Here is a 16,983-nt window from a genome sequence, read left to right as displayed (position 1 = left end):
TATACAGTTTTATTCCTTTTTTTCAGGACGATTAGGCAACGTCCATCTGCGCATGCGCAGCGTTGACAGCCAGCGCTTCACAACAACCAGCTGATTTCAGCCACTTAGTCACAGTGGTTTGCGTTTCTGTTCCGTTTCTAGCATTATCTTAACAGTCATATTTACATTACCGTCTCCCCGGGCAGCCGGAGCCTGGACTCGTCGACCCGGTGATGGCTGTGCTGATACGTGTCGGTAGTCGTGGGTCGGTGTAGTTAGCCTGCTAGCCGGGTAGCTCTGGTATCATCTGTTCCCGCTGGAGACGCGGCCCCGGCAGACATGGGGATCCTGTTCACCAAGCTGTGGAGGCTCTTCAACCACCAAGGTAGGAGTCCAGCTCTCAGCGTTAGTGGGGACACAACCGGGGACATGAAGGCTAAAGCCTGGGTTATGGTTCTGCGTTACATCGACGCAGAGTTACGCCGTAGGGTACGCGGCGACGCGCAACGTACGTTGCGCGTCGCCGTAGGCTCTGCGTTGGTGTAACGCGGAACCATAAATCAGCCATAAGTGGCTGCGCTGGTCAGAAAAGGCCCTCAGCTCGCTTCATACTAGCTGGGAACCTGGTTCCCACTCAGGCTGGGAACCTGGTTCCCACTCAGCCTGGGAACCTGGTTCCCACTCAGCCTGGGAACCTGGTTCCCACTCAGGCTGGGAACCTGGTTCCCACTCAGCCTGGGAACCTGGTTCCCACTCAGCCTGGGAACCTGGTTCACACTCAGGCTGGGAACCTGGTTCACACTCAGGCTGGGAACCTGGTTCCCTCTCAGCCTGGAAACCTGGTTCCCACTCAGCCTGGGAACCTGGTTCCCACTCAGCCTGGGAACCTGGTTCCCACTCAGCCTGGAAACCTGGTTCCCACTCAGCCTGGGAACCTGGTTCCCACTCAGCCTGGAAACCTGGTTCCCACTCAGCCTGGGTACCAGGTTTCCATCAGCCTGGGAACCAGCTTTAAAGAACTCAATTTACCTTCTGTATGTATTTATTTTATTATTATTATATTTTATTATTATTCTGTTCCTTATGTGATACATATACGATACAAATGTAACTCCCTGCATTCATGGCTGGTCATGGATCATCAAAGAAGTTACTGGGAAATTACATTTTTGAGTTTAGGATATTGTAGGAGGCTAGTTTAATTATGCCTTGATCTTTGTTTATTCATTGTTTGTGTTGTATTTATTTATTTTTTGTTTATTTTTGTTTTCTCTTTCTTTTCTTATTTTATTTTAATTTTTAATTTTTATATTTTCTATGGCACGTGATATGATATTGTGAGGAAGGGACAGGACTAAATAAGCATTCTGCTTCCTCCTGTTCCCTCTCCAACACATTATTTTGCTGTTGTTCTTTATTTCTGGATGAGACTGTTAGATTGTTTTGCTTTTTTTGATATTTTGACGCTTTTAATTTGATGGTGATTTGTTGTTGTTGGAGATAAAGCCAACAATAAAGCTTCCCATCAGTTGGGAACCAGCTTCCCACTAACCTGGGAACCAGCTTCCCACTAACCTGAGAATCAGCTTCCCACTAACCTGGGAATCAGCTTCCCACTAACCTGAGAATCAGCTTCCCACTAACCTGGGAACCAGCTTCCCAATCAGGCTGATTTGATGTCCTAATGTCAGCGACTGTGTGTGGTGATACTACGCTCAGTCCGGTTTATAACATATTGCTCATGCTTGTCAGTGCTCAAGAACCCTTATTTTCTAGAGTAGCGTTTGTGTTTGGTTATTCATGCTGTCTGGTATTCAGACGCAGGTAAGTGAAACCACGACTCCGTCTGTGGGTGGTGATCTTGAATGAGTAAAGGGATCGTCCCCCTGTAACCCGAGTCCTGAGTCCAGTCCTGGCCGGCCTGGTTGGGCCTGGTTGTGACTGGAGGTGGCTGCTCCACCAGCACAATGCTACATCAGCACAATACCCTGACTAGGATCAATGAGGGACGTGACTGGATCACCCTGCCGGAGTGTAATGTTGGCAATACAGTTGATTCGGGATTCTAAAATATTCCTATCAAATCACTGGGAACAGTTAGACTTTCAAATACACATACCTGCTTATATATCCCCAATTTATATAACAGTAGATTTGAGTGACGCAACCAAACAGAAATGTTTTATCATGAACTTTGATCTACAGTACTGTGCTTCCACCCCTCTTGTTCCTGAAGTCTGTGAAATCATTTAGTGCTGGATTACTAGTTTCAGTTTCACCTCCAGGTCCCAGCATGCCTAATAATGACTGTCCTCAGTTGATTGAGTCAACTTTTGTGACAACAGAAGTTCATTTTGAGAGAAATGGGAGATTGTAATTGAGACTTCATGAACTTGATTGCCTTGATAACAGTGACAAGATCTGTATTCAGCATTATGGTCTCTGTTCTGACTGCCTGACGATTTCACACAGCAAGGCAGTCATACGCTCTGTAGATACTGTAGAAAACAATTCGTTTCCTTCCCAGTGAAAGAAAAAAATACCTATTTGAAATGCAGCTACCATGCAACCCTCATTTAAAGATGTTAACAGTTTTGTCACTTATGCATGCAGCTGAGCTCACATCTGCATGACCTTTTTAACTTGCCTGAAACTTGGTTTAACACCTTCCACTTGCAGTTTTGCAGACAACAGGAGGTGTTTCTGTTGCATTTTTTTAAAAGCTACATATTGGCTGAACCTGCTTAATACTTAGAACTAGGGGTGGGTGATATGGCAAAAATATCATATCACAATTTTTTTTTTAATTAAATCACGATTTCGATTTTATCACGATCTTAAATTGAAAAAATAAAAACAGACAATACATGTTGCTGAGGGTGATAATAATTTAAAGAGAATACTAAAATTGGTTTTAAAGCCGCCGACACGTTATTAAAAACTAGGATAGCAGTGTACCATTGTCATCAATGCGGAAATGGGGCCAGAAAGAAATCTTGAAAGATTGTAGTTGTCAGTTTCAATAACTGACGTTTTGTCTGTGTGTCAGTTTTCATGTTTTGCCAGTTTTTTCATCATTATTATTTACATTCTGTTCAGTATTCCAACTTTCTAGAAAGCTGGTTTGTGTAGAAAACCTTTCCTTCAAGGTCATTAAAGTGAAAGATTTAATTGCACTCTGACAGCTGAATTTGAACCGTTCAGTTTTAAGTCCCACATGGTAAATTGATGTTGCTGCAGCCAGATTCAGATGTGTTTGCAACCACTTTCACTTCCACTTTTCAGGAAGGTTTGACCTTTTTGTTTTGTAACAACAATTAAAGAATAGGCATGGATTAATAATCTCCTGGTTGGACAAACCCAAGTGCAACCATCTAACTTCCGGATTGATTGACCGGTTGAGGATGGCTGCAAAAGCAAGTCGTTCTCCATTGACTCCCATGTTAAATTGTCCAACTTTACACCAGACACAAACTTATTTACAGCCTGGTTTGAAAAAATGTTTTGGCCTCAATCGTTTGATTTCACACCCATGACAACTCTGAGGGAGGTGAATTTTTTTGTACCATGCCAGGAGAATGTATATCGCACAGTATATATAGTGAAGGAAGAATGGAGCGGGAGATCATTTAGGCGGATGGGTGCGGTGTCAACAGTGTTGCGGGCTCTGCTACGATCTGTTATAAAAAACAAGCTGAGCCGAAAGGCAAAGCTCTCAATTTACCAGTCAATCTACGTTCCATTTACGTTTGATTTATTTCTAAAATTTTATTTATATAGCGTCTATTACAACAGAAGTTCCTTCTAGGCGCTTTCCAGAGACCCAGAACATGACCCCCGAGCAATTATTACATAAACATACCATAAACAATTGATTGACAGTTGGCTCAGCCAATGGCTAGCCGTTCTCACTTCCTCATCTGTAATCTTCATACCACCTCACTTAGCGAAGTAACCTGCCTGCTTTAACCTAGCATCAGCTAAACGCAAATTGATTTTGCCGTTGCGTGTTAAATGGTATATTGTGCTGTAAACGTCTGATGGCACCTCTGCAGATATTTCTGCGGGGGTTCGGCTGAAGGAGCTGGGAGCAGACATAACTTTGACATGTGGTGGGTGTGTTCCTGATTGCTTGTGGAGCCACAAGGCTGCGCCCCGTATGAAGAAAAATGGGCTATAAAGTCTGTCTTCAGAAACCAATGGGCCACATGACCGAAAGCTTTGTCCATTGTTTGTCTATTGTACAGTCTGGACAAACCCCAAATACCTTCCCTGGAGTAGTGCAGGAGGATTCCTAATGAGATGTCTTATCCACCTCAGGTGTGAAAGAAACTCATCTCAGCTCCTTGTATCTGCAGTGTAGTTTTTTAGTTGTTGCTCACAGTTCATAACCAAAGGTGAGGGTAGGAACATAGATTGACTGTTCAAGAGAGAACTTTGCCTTTAACTTGGCTCACTCATCCCTGCAACAGAGCTATAGAGTCTGAATTAGTGCAGATGCCATACCAATCTCTGTGTTCATCTCCTACTACATTTTAATCCCCATTTATGGAAAAAAACAAAAAAGACCCTAAAGCCCCGTTTCCACTGATCGGTACGGTACTTTGTGTGTTTTCACAAAGTCGCACTACTATGACGCCACACTAGGCATTTGGTCTACACCCCGTATGCCCTGTGGCTGACTTGCAGTGGAAACGCTCACCTGAATTGACTGGAGCATTCTAATCTGTACCGGACCGCACCGAACCGCTCAGTGGAAACGGGGCTTAAGATACTTGAACTCCTGCATTTGAGGTAGTACGTCAACTCTATCCCAGAGATGGCGTTCTATTCTTTTCTGACGGAGAACCATGGCCTCAGATTTGTCTCACCACATGTTAAAATTAATTTGTCCTAGTTGACATTGTACTTTGTGGTGGCATTTAGCGTTGCAACTAAAGACTATTTTTGTAGTTGATTAATCTATCGATTATTGAAACAATTAAGCAACTAATCATATAATAAATTGTGCAATAACTTACACCATTTTATTTACAATTACATTTTAATATTAGCCTAAGATTGTTTAAGGCATGTACCAACTACCAAGACAATATTGAAAAAATGATTTCTTCAGTCAAAAAAATATGTGATTTATTTAACCTGTTTGATGAACAAACCTTGATGCTTATAGGACTATAAAAAATAAACAAAGTTAGGTCAAGTTAAAGCCCTTTTATGACAATCATGTCATCACCAACATGATTTGGAAGAGTGTCTCATAACCATAACCATTTTATTTCATTGTCTTATGTTGTTTTACTGCTGTCCATTTGGTTCTGCTATCTTTTGTTGCATGTTTTAGCTGTGTTTTTGGTAGTTGGAGGAGCATAATCACAGAGAAAATATACTATATTTTGTAAAGAGCTAATGCACCTGAGTTGACACGCAGTAAACATTGCATTTCAATTAAGGAGTCAATGTGCTTTTTTTTAAGGTGAAATAAAACCTTTTTTTTTTAGACATACCCCTCTGTGAACAAATTTAAATCTTTTCAATGAGAACCTATACTTCTTTCGTTGGAATAACAATGGAGTTTTGTGTTTAAGAATCCACTAAACTTGTAAATAATACACGTAACTTCATAGCTGTGAGTGAAGTGATTTGGCTGTCTAGGCATTTATAGTTGCATGAATGTCTATATCAAATTCCTATTTTGCCCTGCACTATCTGCACTTCAACACTATTGCTATTGCCATGTAAGGGCATATCAGTAGAAGAGTGAATAAATCTCTATGGTGCATGCCTTTGTGTGAATATTTTCCAGATGTTACTAGAAATATGCAAATACATTTTAAAAACATGTGAAGAAATAGAACAGCATAGGTAGAATGTGGCGTATATCTGTTTCTGTCATACTCTTCTTCATCCTGATCACGTGTTTGCTCAGAAATAATAACACCACCCAGTCTTTGTTCCTACTTCTTTTTCATCTTGTTACAGATCTCAAATGTAGCAACATAATTGAGTTCAAGATTTGAAAAGAGCCTTTAATGTTGTTGATGCCTAAACCTGGGTATTATGTTGAAAAATGAAAGTACAACTATCACTTTGATCATTCACTCATTTCCTTTTTTTTAACAAAAGCAATAAGTTCTATAGTAAGTGCAGAAAGATGACAATCAATCCTTGTTGTCACATCTTGTTTGGGCCTTTTATCGATAAAGCCTCTGTGTGTTAGAGAAATACTATATTCACTGTCTCCACAGCTGTTGCTAGTTCCAGCCTAATTGTACATGCTTGTGAAAACTACACACCAACTCATCTGTAACTGTGAAAGTACACCATCTACAATACCACTATGTCCCAGTCATTTTAAGTGTGTGAAGCTACATAGTCTGTTTCCAGATTCACTGAACACCAAGTCTATTGGAATTTTATCGTGAATTTCCACGTAAAAAATATTTTTATATATCTATTTATTTAATAGATTACCTTGCTGAGTTTACATAAAAAAGTAAATCACCAACACCTTACCCACATATTGATGTCACCAACCGATTTGGTCTTTGTCCATTCTTTGTTTTTCAGAGCACAAAGTAATCATTGTGGGCCTGGACAATGCAGGCAAGACTACAATTCTTTACCAGTTGTAAGTAACCAAATAGAGCACTTTCACTTGGCGTGTTTGCCACATTTTCTTTCAGTCTGTATAAATTAGAGAAATGAATGTGGAAAATTGTGATCAATGCTTGTGCAATTATTTTCTTTGTTACAGTTCAATGAATGAGGTGGTACATACCTCTCCTACTATTGGGAGCAACGTGGAAGAAATCATCGTCAACAATACCCATTTTCTTATGTGGGACATTGGGGGTCAGGAGTCCCTTAGGTCATCATGGAATACATACTACACTAACACAGAGGTTATTATTATTATTATTATTAGTATTATTATTATTGTGGCTTCAGCTGATTCAATATTTTGGCTATTTACAGAAAAGGCAGTGATAAGTGTTAGAATTGAATAGGTAGAACTGATAATTTGATTAAAACGTATCAACTATAGATGTATCTATAGTCTATATAGTTGAGACATATAAATATATATATATATATATATATATATATATATATATATATATATATATATATATTATATATATATATACACACTGTATATGATATAGAGAGATACTGTATCTGGTACTGGTGTATTTCTTGGCCAGTCAGTTATATGATGTCAAGTTATCCAGGCCCTGAGGCACTGAAGTAAGCCCAAATAATGGTACTTCTACTGCTTGATACTCAGAATTACATTTTGATCTTGGTAAACTATGCTCTTTTTGCACCTTACATAGTTCTATTCTTCTTGAATAATTCAGCTTTTGTTTCATCAGTCCATTTGAGATTTTTCCAGTTGCATAAAGGTACAAGATGCAAAGATAAAGTAAAATATTATAGAGTATACAAGCAATTATATGTGTGTGTGTTATCAGGCTGAACTGCTTGTCTTTTTTGTGGTATGGATGATGATCACATTATATGGCAAATTGTTGTAGAAAAGAGTTTATTCAAAGGGACTTGAAGAGTTTTTCTTGCTACTGTAGTTGAGAATGTCAGCAAAGATGAAAACGTATTTCACATTATATTACTGTTGAGTGTCACCAAACCTTGTTGCATGATATAATGCCTTTTTTCTGTCGACTATGAGATGCAGGGTTCTTGTATCAACTGTAATGATTGTGCCTTGTCTTCTCTTGTCTGACTAGTTCGTGATAGTGGTGGTAGACAGCACAGACAGAGAGCGAATCTCTGTGACCAAAGAAGAACTCTGCAGAATGCTAGCACATGAAGTGAGTTAAAAAACAAATACTTCTAAGTTTGTGTCCAGTGTATTCTGAAGACTAGTCTGCTGGTGTATTGCATGAAAATCATTCACACAGTTTGTTTCAATTTCATCTGAAAGAGTAAGAGCTTCACTGGAAAAGCAGGAATGATTGAATGATTTGGGACTTGTAAGCAAGCAATGCCTCACCTTATTTGATAGTGATGGAAGACTTGTTACAAATCTTTTTATTCAGTAAAAATATTTATTATTGAAGCTTTTTAGTCCTGCTTTGAAAAGCTAATCAAACCCATTAAATCCTGAATTTAAGATTTTAAGTAGAGGCAGTAATTTAGACAGTAGCACAATTGACTTAAATTTACTCTGCATCTGTTTTAAAAATGATATTTTATTTGTGTTGCACTTTCCATTGTAATTTAAAAATAAATGTCACTGGGTTTGTTATATTCTGTTAAGGTTTGTTATGTTAAATTTGTACCACTACCAAATGTAGGTGGTTCATATTTAGTCAGTATTTCATATCGGAGACACTGACCTTCACTCTGCCAGTTTATCCACTTGTCCACACCAATAATAGACTAAGTTGTTATCTAGTCGTGTTGCATAATTTTAGTTTAAATGATTCAGATGCAAAACTTACTTAAAAAAAGGCAGTTCCGTTAATTGATGGCAGAATTTTGTACAACGTAATGTGTGTTAGATAAGTATAAGTATAAGTTTCCCCACTGAGGGAGAAAATAAAGGATATCTTATCTTAGCATTTTTTACTAATTTATGCCTACGTGCAATTGCATTAAATATGACTTGTACCAGCTTTATTTTAAAATGCATTATGCCAGCAAAGTATTAACTGTTAAAAAAACAAAAAACAAGGAAAATATACTTGGTAAAACACAACGAGAGTCCTCAGTGTTATGTGTGTGCCCTGAGAGTCATTTTCATATTGTACAAATTCCTGCTGTCGTCATACCTGACTAAGTAAAGAAAAATATTTAATTGCTTGGGCTGAGTCAGACCTGTTTTACAAGAAAATTCAGCAAAACATTGGACTCAAATAATGTAAACTGTTTAACATGTTGTATGACCTAATTTTACATCTGCATAGTACTGAACATATTTAAGCCAGTGCTTCTTTACACAAAGACGTTTTTTTTTTTGTTTAGTTTTTCTCTAGGCTCAAAAAAGCAATAATCATGATGCCTTTTACAAATTGAAACTTAATTCCTCTACCCCATCTTCTTTGGATTTCTTAAATCTGCACTGCAGGACTTGAGAAAAGCAGGACTGTTGATCTTTGCCAACAAGCAGGATGTGAAAGGCTGCATGTCTGTGGCAGAGATCTCCCAGAGCCTCCAACTTACCTCCGTCAAAGACCACCAGTGGCATATCCAGGCTTGTTGCGCCCTCACAGGGGAGGGGTGAGAATTGCATTTAATATTCAATCTTTTCTTAAATAATTTAAGGGAACTATGTTTAACTTACCTAATATATTTTTTTTTCTTTGTCCGTCTGCATTTCTGTCCCACTTAAAGGGGACCTATTATGAAAAACAGGTTTTTTCTTGCTTTAACATATATAAAGTGGTCTCCCCTCAGCCTGCCAACTCAGAGAAGGAGGAAAGCAACTAAATTCTGCAGTGTCTGTACAGCCGCCCGGATGAGCCGTCCAGTTTGATGTGGATTTACGAGCCGTTGAAATTCTGCTCCCGTCGTTACGTAACGAAAATGCCATTTACATAGGTTGGCCTCCGATGCGTGAAACCACGCCCACAACTAACTCTGCCGGAAGACATGGCTCAGAGGCTGAATTTCTAATTTATTTAGCAAAAAAAATCAAAAGCTTGTTTTTAACACATTCAAGGCCTGTTTAAAATAGGTATTAGGTCCCCTTTAACATCGCTGTGCCTCTGTCGCACACAATGGCCACGGTTACACGATGTTTTCTAATTCGGAATTAATGATTCCGAATTAAACTATGACCTAACTATGACCAATGTAAAGTGTCTTTGAGTGCCTTGAAAAGCGCTATACAAATAAAATGTAGTATTATTATTATTATTATTATTATTATTATTATTATTATTATTATCATTATTATTATTATTAAACTATTTTCCTTTGAGTTTACAAGGAAATAGTAATTCCGAATTGAGGTTTACATGCAAAACACGTTTGATCGGCTTTATCCAATCCCACTTAAAGGAAGCTCCGGCCGGCGGAGTTAGTTGTGGGCGTGGTTTCACGCATCGGAGGCCAACAAGTTTAAGTTCAAGTTCATTTGAGATACATCATTGCATAACAATATGAATAATGATGTTTCTTACACTTTGACACAAGAGGACCGCTCTATTGAAAAAAAACAACAACAACAAAATAAATAAATATCAACTGTAAAACAATGCTAAAAAAGTTTGTTTTACTACCTACATAAATCGCATTTTTGTTACTTAACGAAAGGGAGCAGAATCTTATTGGCTCGTAGATCCACATCACACTGGACGGCTCATCCGGGCGGCTGTACAGACACTGCAGAATTTGGTTGCTTTCCTCCTTCTCTGAGTTGGCAGGCTGAGGGGAGACCACTTTATATATGTTAAAGCAAGAAAAAACCTGGTTTTCATAATAGGTCCCCTTTAAGGTCTGGGGGTTGGGAAGGTTCTGATTGGATGGGGGGCGGACCGGAAGTTACGTCTACCGGAAGAAAACAAATTTACTCAATTAGCAACAACATGGACATAGCCGCTACAACTTTGAAAAGCTCACAATTTCCTGCCATCTGTTCTTTTAATTATTTCCGGGTCCTCCAAGCTATTTATTAGATAAATGGTCTCTGCTCTTGACCAGCGTTTACTGCGTGCTGCCATCTTGAAACTTTGTTTGGAAAACAAGCCCAGCGCGGAATATATGCGTGATGGAGACAGACGGGCGAGGGAACGAGCAGTGCAGAAAGACTGGAATTAATTTAAAGCGGAATGAGTGTAAACATGATTGTGGAATTATTCTAATCGGATTTAAAATCGGAATAAACCAGCCACTTACTTCGGAATTAAGTTTAATTCGGAATGGCCATTTTCATTCGGAATTAGGTGTTTACATGGTCATTTTTACTCATTTTAAATTTGATTGGAATTTTAATTCTGAATTAGAGAGGAATTAAACTTCCCATGTAAACGCACTCAATGTCTTCTTTCCGTACAGGTTGTGCCAGGGTCTTGAGTGGATGATGTCACGACTGCGTGTGAGATGATGACCTCCATGGCTTTGTTCAAGAGTGTGCCCTTTTTGTTTTTTTGTTTTATTTTGTTTTTTGCTTCCAAACATGGGGATGTCAAACGGAGGATCCTCTTCTCCATCCTCTCCTGAGAAGCCGATATGGGCAGACTGCTGACAGGATGTTATATTCTTCTGTAATTATTTATTTTACAAAAGACGTTTGAACTCAGAACAAAAGAAGAAGAAAAAAAACAACTTTTCACACGGACAAAGACCGACAAACTGACTCAAATTATTTAAACAAAAAAATTTCTGCACGGTTTTCCTTTTAGCAAAACACGGACATCAGCAAAGTGGCCTGGAACTGTACATGGACTTACTCTTCAGCTGTGAGTGGGTCTAGCCCACAGTGGCCTTGCAGTATTACCGGATTGGCTGTGGTGGTTTTCACTGAGCCCCCTCTCATTGTACAGTCCAGTATTCTCTCGTAACTTGGTGCCTGCAGCAGAATGTTCTACCAGTGATGCTTGGTGGAGACTGAAACACGGTTATGGGAGGGGCAAATCAAAATGTGCCCTCTTACTCTCAGTCCCTGTGAATAATCACTGAAATAAATTGTTTTTATTGGTTTCAGGTGAACTGCATTGTGTCATAAATTATTTCAGTTGACTCACTGAAGTGCTCTGTATTCCTCTTTTACAATTTCTTTTGGCCAAAACATAGCACTATAATGAATGTTGGGTATGTGACAGTGTTTTGTTTGTTTTTTTTCAATCCTTTAGGGGGCAGAACCCGTCAGCTGAGCTCAGTCCCAGATTCTTTTCAGGGAGCATGATGAAAAGCTACAGATGAAAAGCTACAGAAGTAGAGAGGAATGAGCCATAGCATAAGAAAAGGGAGGCATTCAAGAGGAGAGGAGACCAGGTTCAGATGTGAGCAGCTCACAGTGAGTGATGAAAATTAAGCAGGATTTCAAAGATAGATGAAGGAGAGACTTCCATATTTGTCTTAAAGCAGAAGCAAATTTTAAGTGGTTATGCATTGTTCTATAATTTCTTTCAGTTTTCTCATGCTTATTAAACACATGTCCTATATTTAGTGATTTTCTTTTTGTTAGAAACATCTATATCAAGTTTCTCATTGTTCCAAAATATTCAGTTGGGGTTGGATACATTGACTTGTATTCAGGTCTTTCTGCTACAGGTAAGTCACACTTGAACAGTGCTGTCTTTTCAAAATACGAATTACTAGAAGAATTAGAACTTAAGGAATTGAAAAGCTATGCTTTTTGTACCCATTTCAACACAATTAATCTGACTGTTAGTATATCAACGCGTGTTCAGTTTATGTTGACTAAAGTCTTCATTAATCACCACAAATATCTTTGGATAATTTGGTCCTTTGGTGTACTGCCTGTACAGGTCTAATACACTACCTTGTAAAAAAAATAAAAATAACTCAAAAGGAATATGTACAAAGGTATTCATCCCCCTTTAACCATCACATACAGTTTATAGTTTATTAGAAACTAAAGAGAAGTTATGTAGAGCCAGTAATATAGTCATTGCATAAAGTTATTTGGTATGTGGGCAGGGATGATCTTGGGTGCCAGTCTGTATTTGAGCAAACCTGAAGAATCCACTGATTGAAGGCACAGTCATGTTGGATCACTGTCTTGTGAGCAAGAGGATGCAATGTTGTTTTACATTTTAGCTGCCTTTATCTTCACAATCAGCTGTAGGAACACCAGGCAACTCCATCTTTATTTGTCCTACCTGGGAAATTGATCAGAGTTACGTAAGTGATATCATGTGCTCAAAACATTTATATGCCTTAACCATTCATTTTGTAATCAAATGTGTTCTGTAACTTCAAAGTCGCATGGATTTCATAAGGTGCAATGCACATGTCGGTATGGGGTTATCAAATGATGCAAATCACACACACACACACACACACACACACACACACACTAAAACAAAACTACAACCTTAATGTCAGCAAAAAAAAAGGTAATGCCAGCATTTTCACAAGGAACTGATGGTTTTCAGAGTGTTAAAAATGTATCAAGATTCTAAAGTAAAACGATCATATGACTCAATTAGTCTTAGAATATCAACACTGATTCACTCAAGACATCTCACAGATATTAAAGATTGACAGTTTGTCTTTTGGTTTTTGCCCTTTCTTTCAAAACTTGCAGGATTGTTAGCAACATATCCCCTTTCTACAAAGCCACTTCTCGACCAGTGGATTTAATTTTAGGCTTCTTACCTCAGGGGAATCGATTCTAACATGTTGATCGACTGAAGTTGGCAGTTCCTGTGTTGTTTTCCTCTGTCGCAGCTGTTGTGTTCTGGTCTCGCTGGTCATCACTCATTTTTTCCAATGACTAAGCATCAAGAATCCTCCTCCTCTATGTGTGTCTTTGTTTTGACTGATGGAATCACCAGGCTGTTATGATGCCCCATAACATCTGAACCCTTAGAAATGTTTCCAAATCCTGAATAATCCTCTCCATCTATCGATGCCAACGCATGCTCAAAGAATATTTGTCGGAAGTCAAAAAAGTAATTATGGGCAGTGAGGTGTTGGTAACACAGCTCATATGTTGTTTTTTTTCAAATCTCAAAATGTTTGCTTCTTTTGGCTGGCTATAGAATAACAATAACAACAAAGTCTAACATCTTAAAATGAAATGTCAAGTCTAACATTGCATCTTATTAAATATGTCATTAACTGTGGTCAGAAGATTCAGTTCACGCTACCTTACCATGTGAATTATTGCTTGTTTTTTTGAGATTTTTTATTGTTTTTATTATTTCCATGGATCATATCAGAAAGGCAGGATGCTTTTTATGTGACCAGGCAGAAGTCATCTGGTAAATGACAGAATAGTCTGTAACTTTCGAGAGGGAGCGAGAGCGAGACTCTGTCAGCTGCCGCTGTCCTTCTAGTTTCCTGGGTTGCACCCTGCTCCTGGCACAAAGAGAGTCTGACAGTGCAACCCAGTGGATAGATGGAGCATGCCGCAGGCACATCATTTACAGAGAAAATATGTATCTATATTTTTCCATTCGCAGTCTTCAGCGGGCTCGCGGTAGTGTGTTATCATATTTATACCTAAATCAAAGAAAGTCTACACTTTACTGTGAGCCAACAAACAACACATTTTGAATTATTTCCATATGGTTCCAAAAAGTGTGAACTATTTTAAGACTAAATTATTGAAGGTTGTTTCATGTTTTGAGAAACATTATTAATTTGAGAACATAAAAAAGTCTTCACCCTTGAGCTTGAATCCAAAGACAGCATATCAATCTCTTACAGGTGAAGTAAAGTCAGTACATTAAACATCAATTTCTTAAACAGACTTTAGGTTTATTCTTAGAAGTGTTTCTCATTTAACATACTTTTTTAGTTTCTTTTACTTATTTACGGTCACTTTAGGACATTTTGGGGAAAATCTATCAATTTGGGCTCATATCTATACTCATTTATAGTCATGCTTCAAAAGCCTTCTGGCCAGGATGTACCCAGCTCTGGGGTCAGCAGACGTACAACCTTACTCATCTCACTGTCATACTGGGCTTGAAGCTAGAAGCTTCTTGTCACAGATTCATACACTCAAGTTTTAGCTAAGACAGATGTCAAATCTATTAAAAAACAAACAAAAAAAACACTTCCCTAGTCCAAATCAGCACCACCACAGAGTCATTCATGGTGGGTGGTACTGTTGTCATTAGGGTTTACTGTTGTGTTCCTTGGACCTGGCCACTCATGCGCTGCTGTCTTCCTCATAACTGTACCGCTGATGCATTAGCCTCAACAGGTGCTTCTTTCTGAAATGATCACTTAGGTATATTTAGATGTTGAAACCTGAGAGTGCTTGCCTCTGATTGGCTGCGTCAGCCACATGATAACCTGGGTAGAAAATGCAGCTGAGTGCTGTTGCCCAGCGATTCTCTGGAGGGAGGCTGGGGAGGCTTTGGTGGCTTGGGAGACCGTTAAACTTAAACATAACTGGTAAGCAGAGAAATGGATAAAAAACTACAAATACATTTGTTTTCTACGCCCTGCATGGCTTTCCATCTGCTTGGACATCCGTTATCTCCATCCTCAGCTGGATGCAGGAGGAACTGTCAGAGGAATAAGGAGCTTGAACGCTTTGTTACATTTTGAAGGAATAACGAGTCAATACAGAGATTCAAGACTCCAGCGAGATCTGACAACGCCTGGCTTTGGATGTATCTGACATTTCTGCAACAGTCCTGACACTTTGACTTCTTTCCAGAATCTCAACATGTGTCTGTTTTGCCATCTTACATCAACTTTTCTTTTTAATTTTTTCTAACGGATTTCTTGCTGTTTACAAGTAACATTTTATTTTAATTAAAGATAGGGCAATCAAGTGCTAAAAAAGGTAGTTAGTATGTCATCCTATATTTAACCTGCAGCCTCAGAAGGCATTGCATTTCCATTTGCTAAACACAGTCAGCCAATCAGGCCGGGGCATTGGCTTACATGTGAAATAGCTGCAGCAGTGAGGGACAGCTGTCGCCAACCTTCAGCCAGGAGGCACAGCCGGCTCAACTGTGTTGTGGCTTGCATGGGGGAGGGGCTCTGCCTGGTCACAGGTTCAAGGCCAGAGGCCCATCATAATACACCTTGCTTTTAAATCTACCTTTCTTACTGTGTAAACATTTAACTCTTACTTTTGTGAGGCATTTCACACATGTCATTGTTTTGTGTAGGACTGGAGCAAAGTTGGAATCAGATTGAGAACCTAGTGGCTGGCAAGTGAAGCTCCCTTACAGTCAGGGGATACTGTGGGAATCTTTTTGCTGGTATGGCAAGCACATTGAATGAAAATCAATATGTTGGTGATCCATTTTACTGGCATGCATTTGTTTTTTTTTTTTTTGTTTTTTTTTAATAAATTGGGTTCAACAGGAAATAGTTGGAAGTATCCTTAAATAACTGATGCAATTTTCCTTTGATGTTATATTTCAGTCCCCATTATAAGCTGTTTGAAACTGTGTTTTCCAATAAGGCTAACAAAAATCTACTGTTTGCATCCCTGTTAGATATGCTTTTCAATGTCTGAAGCTAAACAAAGCTTATCTGGAGCCACATTTATGAATCCATGAAAATGTAATCATCTGTTTTGTGTAGAACGTTTAAAACTTCGCCGCAATGGCTCAAGTTGAGGAGGAGTATGAAGAATTTGAGGAGGAGGAGGAGGAGGAGGAGATTGTGGAGGAGGTAAGTGGACATCATTCATTCAACATAAATTGATCATGCAAGAATGCTTTTTTTTTTTCGACTTCTGTTATTTTCATGTCAAAGTTCTGTTAAATTATGTTTACATTAATGCTTCTTACTTAAGAAGAGATACTCAAACCAGAAGAAGTTTTTCACCACAGTCCCAGTGGCCGCCCTATGAATAGAGTTGATACCCCTTCCTGTCAGCAGTTCATGGAATAGGTCCTCTGCCTGCTGGATATCCTTTTTCAAATGGACGCTCTCTAAAGGGTTTTCAGTCCAGTATTGAACTTGACTTTCATCTATAAATCAAGTTATGCTGTACAGGTCTTCTTTTATAAGCGTGCATGTCTTTGCCTCAGTCTTGCGGCAGAGATCTACTCTAACGATATAATCATTGCACAACTACTCAAATCCAATCTTTCTTTCACAACCGTCTGCATACAGCTAAAGAATATTCATTTGAAATTCTCAATGAGGACATATTGCAGTGATCTACTAATAACTAAATCATGATGGTGTACTTCCTAAGTAGTTAAGATGGGTTAAAATTAGGTTGCATGCAATTTGGGGCTCTGCCATTTTGTGGAAGTTACTATTTTGAATTTTCCTTCAGAAGGCCTGTTCAAATTCTCCATCCATGAGTCAGCGGTCATATATTTCTCCAGTGTATGTGGTTGAACCTCATATCTCCAACAA

The 16,983-nt window shown here is 38.9% G+C and overlaps 2 protein-coding genes across 18 annotated transcripts in view; both read left to right on the top strand.

Annotated features, from left to right (window-relative positions):
- Positions 1 to 50: 50 nt before the first annotated feature.
- Positions 51 to 13,763, top strand: arl5a (ADP-ribosylation factor-like 5A). Its single transcript, XM_061723145.1, has 6 exons — positions 51 to 364; positions 6,550 to 6,610; positions 6,737 to 6,884; positions 7,731 to 7,814; positions 9,074 to 9,225; positions 11,005 to 13,763. Exons 1-6 carry the CDS (start codon positions 319 to 321, stop codon positions 11,051 to 11,053), a joined length of 540 nt encoding a protein of 179 aa, XP_061579129.1. The 5' UTR covers positions 51 to 318; the 3' UTR covers positions 11,054 to 13,763.
- Positions 13,764 to 14,961: 1,198 nt separating this feature from the next.
- Positions 14,962 to 16,983, top strand: part of neb (nebulin) — a 64,515-nt gene continuing 62,493 nt past the window's right edge. For all 17 annotated transcript variants that reach the window (XM_061723128.1, XM_061723143.1, XM_061723129.1 and 14 more), the window contains exons 1-3: positions 14,962 to 15,045; positions 15,774 to 15,866; positions 16,195 to 16,284. In XM_061723128.1, the coding sequence (XP_061579112.1) occupies positions 16,216 to 16,284 (69 nt within the window). In that variant the 5' untranslated portion in view covers positions 14,962 to 15,045; positions 15,774 to 15,866; positions 16,195 to 16,215. The remainder of the gene's footprint in view (positions 15,046 to 15,773; positions 15,867 to 16,194; positions 16,285 to 16,983) is intronic.

The sequence above is a fragment of the Cololabis saira genome, chromosome 6, assembly GCF_033807715.1.
Source record: "Cololabis saira isolate AMF1-May2022 chromosome 6, fColSai1.1, whole genome shotgun sequence".
NCBI classification, from domain to species: domain Eukaryota; kingdom Metazoa; phylum Chordata; class Actinopteri; order Beloniformes; family Belonidae; genus Cololabis; species Cololabis saira.
Note: the sequence above shows the minus strand (reverse complement) of the source record. Positions and strands in the feature narration are given on the sequence as shown.